The sequence below is a fragment of the Helobdella robusta genome (genome assembly GCF_000326865.2).
Source record: "Helobdella robusta unplaced genomic scaffold HELROscaffold_5, whole genome shotgun sequence".
Classification (NCBI taxonomy): Eukaryota; Metazoa; Annelida; class Clitellata; order Rhynchobdellida; family Glossiphoniidae; genus Helobdella; species Helobdella robusta.
In genome coordinates, this window is record NW_008705254.1 from 1,172,007 (window position 1) to 1,183,179 (window position 11,173).

The 11,173-nt window shown below is 31.7% G+C and overlaps 2 protein-coding genes across 2 annotated transcripts in view; both read left to right on the forward strand.

Moving 5' to 3' along the window:
- Positions 1–771: 771 nt before the first annotated feature.
- On the forward strand, positions 772–2,372 carry HELRODRAFT_163189 (hypothetical protein; the record flags this gene model as incomplete). Its single annotated transcript, XM_009027138.1, has 4 exons — positions 772–1,206; positions 1,477–1,626; positions 1,689–1,916; positions 2,148–2,372. 4 exons carry the CDS (start codon positions 772–774, stop codon positions 2,370–2,372), a joined length of 1,038 nt encoding a protein of 345 aa, XP_009025386.1.
- Positions 2,373–6,873: 4,501 nt separating this feature from the next.
- Positions 6,874–11,173, forward strand: part of HELRODRAFT_189127 (hypothetical protein) — a gene marked incomplete at its 5' end in the record, with an annotated part of 9,183 nt that continues 4,883 nt past the window's right edge. Inside the window, 6 exons of the mRNA XM_009027139.1 lie at positions 6,874–7,012; positions 8,262–8,363; positions 9,631–9,771; positions 10,338–10,423; positions 10,761–10,857; positions 10,963–11,082. Coding sequence (XP_009025387.1) covers positions 6,874–7,012; positions 8,262–8,363; positions 9,631–9,771; positions 10,338–10,423; positions 10,761–10,857; positions 10,963–11,082 — 685 coding nt within the window. The remainder of the gene's footprint in view (positions 7,013–8,261; positions 8,364–9,630; positions 9,772–10,337; positions 10,424–10,760; positions 10,858–10,962; positions 11,083–11,173) is intronic.

Here is an 11,173-nt window from a genome sequence, read left to right on the forward strand (position 1 = left end):
TAATATATTAATTTTAGTTTATTTTATTATTTTAAATTATACTTTTTTAATATACATATATGGTTTTTTTTTACAATTTGAAACTTTTTTAAAAATGAAACTAACCTCTCAAAAAGCGTTTCGCCTTTCCATACTAACCATACGCTCTTCGGAAATTCCATGCTTTCACTATCGTTTATAAATATTTTCGCTATGTTTTGAAGCGATGTTTAACATTTGCTCTATACTATAGATATACATGTAGATAGAGATACCATATCTAGTTCAAAATCTCACTCAAATAGATGATTTGAAAAGAAATCATTTGGTCTTAATGTGATAAAATTACATCACCAACAATTACAATGAATATGTCTGGCATACATATTCCCCACCATCATTATTTACTAATTACTTCCATATCTAACTAATTGATTAATTAGTTAGCAGCCTATTTATTAATGAAAGTATTCATAATTAACATGAATGTTGATTATATATTGGTATTCATTTATCTATAAAGAAGACACACCTAAATACACACACCACACATTTGCACACGCGCGCACACACACGCACACACACAAACACACACGCACACACACAAACACACACACAAACACACACGCATATATCATATTGTTTAGTTTTATTATATATAAGAAGGTGTTGATATCATCTGCCATATTTAGTTTTAGAGGTGAGTCTGTATTCTTGCGTGATGAAAGAATAAATAAAATAATTAATAAAAAATAATCATTTAAAAATTGTTTTTTTTTTAAGAGAAAAATCATGGCAGATCGCAATGAGGATGTCCTTGAGAAGTTTAAAAATTACGTAAATGTTCGTAATAATCTCGTTAATATTGATTATGATGAGGATTGTAGAGAAGATGACGACGAAAACTTTTTCGGGATTAGTGAAGATGGTGGAGAAAGCAGTGGTGAAGGAAGTAAATCTACTCCAACAACAACCACCAGTAGCAGCGAAAACGTGAAAGATGACTGTAAAATTATTACACATGCTAAAATAGTCTCCATTCCGACTGAATTTAAATATTTCTTAGAGGCATTTAAAAAATCCTTCATGTTTTGTAAATTCGTGGCCAAAGGAATGTCAGACGCCATTTATTTTGCCGCAGAAAAAAAGAAAAATGATAGTAACTTTCTGGGCAGGGCTCAGTTCTGGGTGGGTGTCTATAACCTCGTTAAGAACAAAGTTGCCAAAGTATGTGTATTGTATTAAGATGAAAAATGAAAGTTTTTTAAAATGAAGTAAATTAGTAAATAGAATTGTTTAATTTTGTGTTATACACATTTAATTTTTTTCATTGTTTTAGTGATTTAATTCTATCACATTCTATATATTTATAATCATAAATGGTTGGCCGTCTGATGAATATGCCAATTTTTACGATGAATCATAATTTTGAAGTTTAAAAAAATTTTCTAATTGACTTTTAAAACCTTTAATTCTTGCTGTGAATGAATAATTTAGGGTAAAAAATATCTGAAAATGGCTGAACGCAATTTGGATCCTGACTGTGAGCTATTGGATTTTGATAATTGTTGGTTTTTAGAGATAACTTCACATACTGATCAGGATGTAGTGTTGAAAGTTTTTAAAGATTTGCCTCAACAAACCAAGGTTTCATTTATTTATTTATTCTAAACTATATTTTTTTCGTTTTTAACTCACTCAACTGACAGCTGAAAGTGAAATTAGATGAAAAAAAAATGAAAGTGGCACTGGAAAAATGTAGTAGCAGAGAGCAGTACATGCCATTACAATTGCAACAAATAACAAATGGAGCTGTAGCATTTGAGACTTATGAGGATTATAAGCAATGTAATTATTGTTCTGAGATGTATTATTTCTTGAAATTTGCTGCTTTTGACTGTCAGAATAAAAAGGCTGAAGCTGAATTCATGAAGCTAGTATGTCATCTGATAGTTTTTTTGTGACTCAATATTTTGAAAATTTTGGAATGTAATGAAGTTAACTCATATTTTAGAGCTATGCATTAGCTAATACGTTTTTTTCATTTATTCCTGAAGAAAAGTTCCAAAGTTCAACAAGAATCAAGAACTCCTATAACGATAGCATTATCAACATCACTAACATCATCAACAACAACAACATCTTCGTCGTCATCGCCTTTATTGCAGAACAACTCATCTGATAACATTTGTGATAGCATTCGCAACCGTGATGATGACAATGGTGACAGTCTGGATGATAACGATGATGATGATCGAGTTGTCAGTAGTAATGATAGTGATGAGAGAAAAGGCGAAGTTACTTGGCAATCAAAAATTAAGGAGAATGAAAGTTCCAGACCCGGCACTGTCACAGTTGTCTGCGATCTTGATTTGCCCTGTCGAATAAAATAAAATTTATCCAAGCGAATAAAATAAACTTTATTGATTTGGTTTCAAGATGACTACAATTTGTGTACTAATGTTTTAATCTTTATAGTTAGAATTATATTGTTATTTCATTTAAGATTTAATTTTTAGTTAAAAAATTGACCGGTGACAATTTGCCTATATTTTATTTTATATATTTTTTTTCATTTTGTTATGGCTGATGTTTATTGATAAGTTAATATTGATATGTTATTTGATTGATATTTTACTAATTAAACTGTTAATGATGTTTTTTAGATAATTGATTAATGCTTGAAACATTTATTATTTGTTTTATTTTTACTCATGAACCATTTTTATTATACTAGCATTTCCACATTATTCATATTCCATTTAGGCATGGCTCTTTCCGTTCTTCTAATGTCATATAGATTAAATATAACAAGACAATTAATATGATGATGATATTGAATGGATTGATTCTTCAAAAAAATATTTTTGTGGTGATTTTCGAGCAGTTTTCCATCAATAGGCCAAGGGCCAACCCTAAAGATATCAAAAATAGCACGTGCGTGTTAATTGTATGTGCTTTGTTGCGCTGTGTTTTTTTGTTTGTTTAGGGAAAAAAACATGTCGGACGTTGATTTCTGTTTATTTAATTCACCAACACGTGCCTAAATTAGCGTTAGTTTCTGTCGGCACTATCGTCACTGATTTGACCGTGAAATTTGTTGTTATCGGCCATCAGTTTCCGACGAAAACGTGGGTGTGCTGTACGCTAGTTAAGTTAGTCGAACGTACTCTCCTGGTGCGTGTGTTGTGATCCTATTCATCAGTGTAATCAAAAACCGGTTGGGATTGGTTACGCTTGTCTGCAAAACGTCTGCTACGTTGGTCCTGAAGTTGGAAAATTTTTGGTGACCTTTAGATTTTTATATTCTCAGAAGCAACTGGTTGAAAAAACAAACTTAAACTTTAAAATTAAAAGGTGTCATATTTTTTCATTTTCCCACTAATTTTTTTTATATTTTATTTAAAATTTTTTCAAGTAAAATTGTCTGAAAAAGTTTGTCCTATATTGCCCGGCTAATTTCATATTTAAAATAGAAGTTTGGATGATTGCATTGGAAGATTAGTATAGGATAGATGATGTGATTATAAATAAATATTAGAAATATTTGTAATATGATGAGTAAAGTAGAGTTACTAAATTAAAGATCAAATGTTGATATATATATTATATATATATGTATATATTGGGTTTAGACTATCATAAATGTAATTATTTATAAAGATCACTAGGTTTTTGGCATTATTCAACTTGTAGTTGAGTTTCTCAATTTTTCTAATGAGATCAAAAATTTTGATCAAAAATTTTGATCTTGATCAAAAATTAAGAAACTACAAGTTGAATTATTCAACTTGTAGTTGGTCTTGATAAAGATAAACATCATCAAGACGATTAAAGTCTTGTTAGAAAAATTGAGAAACTCAACTACAAGTTGAATAATGTCGAAAACGCAGTGATCTTTATAAAATAAACCATAAAAGAAACATTTTTATGATTTTATAACTATTTCATATTTCTATTTATTATCATCACTTGTAAGGTAATAAGAATTGTTGTCACTTATGCTTATTTCTCATTCTTATATGTAAGTTTGAATTCTAATTGGATTAATATTTAAATTAGTTGAAGTAATTGAAATTATGTAAGTAAGACAGGCATGCTAGTGCTAGTTAATTCAATTTAAATTAATCTAATAGTTCAATTAGCCTTTATTTTGGGATGGTGATTAAGGGAGTATTCAATTACATTACAAGCCTACACATATATATAAAATAATAAATAACTTATTTTAAATTGAATTAGTTTTTAAAGTGTCTTTCTTCTACTCTCTCTCTCTCTCTCTTTCTCTCTCTAATTATTTATTCATTTTTACTACTATTACTACTACTACTACTTTTTCTAGTATTTCTATCACTTCAATTACTTAGACTGTTTTTACTAGTATCTAGATAAATACCCACACACAACGCACGCGCGAACACACACATATATATTATTATTATTATTATATGATCATTTATACAGCGCCTATTAAAAACATTCTCATATATATATATATATATATATATATATATATATATATATATATGGTTTATTACCAACATATATATATATATATATATATATATATATATATATATATATATATATATACTATCCATAAATATTCTATCTCACTTTACAATTTAAATTGACTTTCAGTTAAACCTCTATGATATCAATTACGATTTCTTTAATAAAATAATATTATCTCCAGTTACATGGCAGTTAACTCCATTGACACCATGTTTAAATGGTACTGTTGTTGCTACTACTACTACACTTACTTAACTTATGTATGTGTTAAGTATAAATAGTAATTCTAACTTTTTTACTATGTTACTAACTTAACTAGTGCTATTCATACAGTATATTACTATTACATTATAAATACTTATTATATACATGTATACATGTATGTAAATTACTAAAGATATACCGGGCATATATCAGATTAACATCGTATATATTACTATTACTGATATGTACATAACTGTAAATTTGTATGTAATATATAGATATATATATATTTATATATGTTTTGGTATACTTTGTATCTTGTATCTTTCTTGTATATTTTTTGTATATCTCTTGTATATTTTTGTGTACCTTTGTATAATTCTTGTATATTTAATTCAAATCTCAGTTTGTTTCACTTTGACAGCTATAAATTCATTAACAATGCATAGCAAGGCCCATTCCAACAACATTCCTAAATCCAACTGTTACTACAACTGCTGCAAGAGCTCCATTTCTCCAGTCTTCTACAACTTCTTCTCACCCACCACCACTTCTACAACAGCCGCTACTAGCACAACTACAACTTCTTCCAGCTTTCCACCTGCTGACTCATGACAGGTTGGTTCGGGTTTGATTGTGCTTATTAATTGATTAATTGGTTAATTGGTTAATTAATTGCTTGCTTGTTTGATTGATTGAATGATTGATTGATTGAATGAGTAAATAAATAGATGAATAAATGAATGAATGAATTAGTATTCATTATTAAGTGTTTACCATTTTCAACATCATCATCATCATTGTATTATTATTATTATTATTATTTTCGTTATTATTATTGCACTGCGCATTAATTTTTTGCTATGCTGTGTTATTGTTACTAATACTAGCTCGTTTTTATTAATTGCTTGATTGGTTGGTTGGTTGGTTAGTTCAATGATTGATCGAGTGAATGAGTGAGTGTGGTGATTGATTGAGTGAATGAGTGAGTGAGCGAGTGAGTGAGCGAATGAATTTGTCAATTTATTGTTCTAGTTTACTGTTTGATTTCATACTTTTCCCCAGTTAGCCTGGTGTCATCAACTGCAGTCATCATCATCATCATAGGTGCAGCCAACCTGTACCTTTATAGTCGTCATCGTTATCATCATCATCATTTCTACTCATCATCATCAGCACTGCTGCTATTGCCACATCATCACCACCACCATCATCATCTTGATATATACATCATCTACATCATCATCATCAGCACTCTGTGGCACTTTAAAATTCTCTTCACAGACACTACAAATGTGATATACACAAAATAAGAAAGTTTTAAATTAACTTTAGTCTCTTTAAATTAATTGTTGATGAGTTATTTGAGAATAATAATAATATTAGTAGTAGTAGTAGTTGTTGTATTTTTTTTAAAGAAAGCTTTTCAGAATCATATTTTTATTTTTCTGCACCTTTTTTCAGATTTTGTTCTTAATCTGAATCTTAATTAGTTCATTCATTCGTTCATTCATCTGTTCATTCATTCATTTGTTTGTTTATTCATTCATTCATTCACTTGTTCGTTTCTTCTATCCATCCATCAGTGTTAAAAGTAATCTTTTGTTTTAACTTTTAATCTCGTTCTTCTTCTTCTTCATTGTTTTTGGGGTGAAACATTTCTACATACATTACAAATTGTTTTTTATTTGTTTTAATAGTAATAAAATCATTCTTTGTTGTGTGTCTGTGACCGTCGATTTGTCTGTCTGTGTATCCGTCTCTTTGTCTGTCTTTGTATTCGTCTCTTTGTCTGTGTGTGTGTGTCCGTCTTCTTGTCTGTCTGCTTGTTTTTTTTTCATTTCTTTGTCTGGTTAATCTTATTAGGGATAGCTGTTGAACACCACACACCTTAGTTATATTAAGTTAGTTCCATACAACTTATAGCAGTGTGATACAAAACTCTTCTAACAACAACACTACATTTGAGCACCAGTACATGCTATACAGAAAAACTACAGAATACATCCTCCGATATACATACAGAGATACAAAACACAATTCGAATACAAGGATACAATAAAATACAAACAACAAACTCACACAAAATACATACAATACCCATACGTACATACAACCGACCACACCGCTAACTGAAACATCATAAAAAGTTAAAAAACGAACACCATAGAAGATATGCCACTGGAAATTATCCTAATCATCGTTGCTGGTTTCATCGTGGCCTTCATACTGGCTGTCGGCGTTGGGGCCAATGATGTGGCCAATGCGTTTGGTACTTCCGTTGGGGCGAAGGTTCTTACCCTGAAGCAGGCCTGTATCATTGCTTCTGTTGTCGAGACGGTCGGGGCTGTTCTACTTGGTTGGTTGGTTGGCTGGTTGATTGATTGGTTGGTTGATTGATTGGTTGGTTGATTGATTGATTGATTGATTGATTGATTGATTGATTGATTGATTGATCACAATCTTCATTACTGTCGACGTCATCATTCTCATCATCGTTATCATTATCATCAACAAAAATAGCATCATCATCATCAGTAGCTCCAACATCATGGTCTTCTTCATCAGCATTTTCATTTCATTACTTAATGCTGCAAAAATTTTTTAGATTCGGTATAATAGAAATATTGCCAGTCTGCGTTTGTGTGTCTGTGTGTGTCTGCGTGTATACAAACTTGTTCGTTTGTATGGATGTGTGTGTGTGTCTGTGTGTATGCAAATTTGTTCGTTTGTGTGTCTGTCTGTGATATGGGTCTGTCTTTCCTCTTGTAATGATATTATAGTCCAAGAATAAAGATTGAGAAATCAGCTTAATTTATAAATATATAAGTCTATATGATGAATATTAATATCGGCATTTGCATAAATTATGTTAATTATAATGTTCGATATATTTATATATATATATATTTGAAATATAATGTATATTCATAATATATATATATATATATATATATATATATATATATATATATATATATATATATATATATATATATATATATATTCAAGGTGACATTGAATATTTAAGGAAGGTCATTTCAAATGAGACGTTAATGCTTAGCTTTTTGTTTATAGATTTCTTTTGTGTTTTTGCGTGCGTGCGTGCGTGCGTGTGTGTGTGTGTGTGTGTGTGTGTGTGTGTGTGTGTGTGTGTGTGTGTGTGTGTGTGTGTTAGTGTTATTATTTTCTCATATAAATATATATCTATATCTCTCAAAAAAAAGGCACATGAAATTGATGTGTTATGCCCAAGGCTTGCCAAAGTGCAAAGCTATTATCTGTAGCCTATTTTAATGGACATTAATGATGAGATGACGACGATGATGATTAGGATGACAATTGTGGCCAATGTAATGATGATAACAATTCCTTCACCCTTAATTTTATCCCTAATCAATCGTACTCTTAGCAGCCCACTAATAAATCTATCAACCATTCATCCAATCTTACATTCAATCAATCAGCCATTCATTCATTCAACCAGTCAGTCAGTTATTCAATCTATCAACCATTCGTCCGTTTAATCATTCCACTATTCAGTCACTCATTCAATCGCCCAGGTTCAAAGGTCACGGACACGGTTCGCAAGGGCATCGTTGATATCTCCATCTACGACAACCGGACCGAGGTGCTTATGCTAGGCAACATCGCTACCCTATCCGGTCAGTTGGTGGTGATGATGATGATGGTTATTTGATGGTGATGATGATGATGGTTTCGTGATGATGATGATGGTGATGATCAGTTGATGATGATGGTCTCGTGATGATGGTGAGGGTTATAATGAAAAGAATGCGAAACAAACACAATGGGAGGCCTATTTACCAATATACAACACTTTCTTATGGGTTGAAGCAGGGATATGCAATGAACCTCAATTTTTTCAACTTTTAATTATTTTCGGTAATGTCGATTTTATTTTTTTAAATTTATACCATTAAAAGTAATTAATTACCACATTGAATACCAATTAAAAAATTAAAATTTCAACACCTATACATATAAATAAATAAAATTATTTGTTTCAATTGCCAGCGCACCTACACACATAGAATGTGTGTAGGTGCGTGTATCTTCTACAACTAAAAACTAATTACCTCACCTTAAGAAATGGCAGAAATCAATAGTGATGTTGATGATGACGATGATTGTTATGATGATGATGATGATGAAGAAGAAGATGACGATGATGTTGTCTTTGAAGGTGTTATATCTTTCCTATCATAATCATCATCATTATAATTGTTATCATCGCCCACATCATCATCATCATCTAGGACAACATCAATTGTAATTACATTTTCTTGTAAAAAGCCATTAGCAACACTAATTACTAGCAACCAATTACTCTACATACACGCACGCACACACAAACAAACACACACACACACGCACGCGCACACACACACACAAACACACGCTACATAAATTATACATAAACAAAGAATTATACAATATACATACATACATACATAATTGAACTGGGAAGTGTATGTATCTACTGTTAAAACATCCAGTTATTGATATTGTATCTGCAATACTTTTTGTATGTCTGTGTGTGTCTGTATGTCTCTGTGTGTCTGTATGTCTCTGTGTGTTTGTTAGTGTCTGTGTGTGTGTGTGTGTGTGTGTGTGTGTGTGTGTGTGTGTGTGTGTGTGTGTGTGTGTGTGTGTGTGTGTGTGTGTGTGCATTGTTTTGTTATGGTTTTAACTGGCAAATATGTGAATAATGTTAACAACTGAATTCATTATTCTCACAATGTAATAAATAAACATCTACTCTGTCATGATTTTCATGTTGTGGTTGTCATATTCTGCCATCATCTTTGGCTTGTTTCTTTTTCACGAATTCAACTGAATTCAGCCGTCATCATCATCATAATCATACTCATCATAATCATCATAATCATCATCATCGCGCCCTCTCAGGGTCATGCCTCTGGCTGATACTGGCCACCGTATTCAAAATGCCCGTTTCCGGTACCCACAGCGTCGTCGGGGCCACCATAGGGTTTGCCCTGGTAGCCTCTGGGACCACTGGCATCCAATGGAAACAGCTGATTTATATAGGTCAGTTCGTGTGTTATGTTGGTCAGTTTTATCATTCATTAAAGCCCGAGTTTTGTGTATCAGATTATTTATTTGTTTATGTAATGCAGGCAACTTATTAAGAACTAAAACTGAATGGAAAGATTGTTATTATTATTATTATTATTCAGATGTGCCCGCGTTTGTGTACTCCATGTCTTTTTTTCTTGTTTTCTTTTGTTGAGGCATGTTTGCTTTAGGTGGAGAAAAAGAACATTTTTATTGTTTTTTTTTTGCTATTTTGTTTTTTTTTCTCTCCTTTTTCTTTCTCTCACTCTCTCTCTCTCTCTCCCTCTTTCTCTCTCTCTCTCTCTCTCTCTCTCTCTCTCTCTCTCTCTCTCTCTCTCTCTCTCTCTCTTCCATCTGTCTTTCTTTTTTTCAATTTTTTAAGTGTCATAATTTGTTTCTTTTATCTGCTGAGTGTTCCTGTGATCACTGATGCCAATTATGTTTATTGTTATTATTATTTTTTTGTTTTTATTCTTTTTCTTATTCTTTTTATTATTATTATTATTATTATAGTTATTATTGTTATTATTATTCATTAGTGGCCTCGTGGTTTGTCTCGCCAGTTCTTTCGGGCATCGTGTCGTGCGGCCTCTTCTACCTTTGCAAGTATGGTATCCTTACAAAGGTCAGAGGTCATTCACTTATGGATAACTTAATCAATTAATTCATACATTCATTCATTCATTTAGTCATTCGTCCATTCATGCATTCATCCATTAAATCATTTACTCATTCATTCATCTGATCAGACATTCATTCATTCATTTCATTCATTCATTCATTTATACATACATACATACATACATACATACATACATACATACATACATACATACATACATACATACATACATACATACATACATACATACATACATACATACATATATACGAACTTAAGTAGGTACATCCATTTTGCGTTTTTTCATCCATTCATTCATTCATTCACTCATTCATTCCAGAAAGATCCGATAGAGCCAGGTCTAAGGTTCCTACCTATGTTCTATGCAGTTACGATTGTGGTCAATCTATTTTCTATCTTCTTCGAAGGGCCTAAAGGTTGTTGATGATAATGATAGCGAGGATGATGATGATGGTGGAGATGATGATAATGATGACGATGATGGTGGTGGTTTAAAAAGTATAATTTTCTTCTTCAAACAGCTTTGGGCTTCCATAAAATTCCTCTTTGGGGAGTTCTAGTTATAAGCCTGGGTGCTGGCATCATCACAGCCATCGTCGTTCGGATCATAGTCATACCTTTCCAACGAAGAAAAATTATCGGTTGGTGTGTGTGTGTGTGTGTGTGTGCGTGCGTGCGCTGCGTGCTGTTGTGTGTGTGTGTATGTTTGTGTGACTCTGTCTACATTTTTGA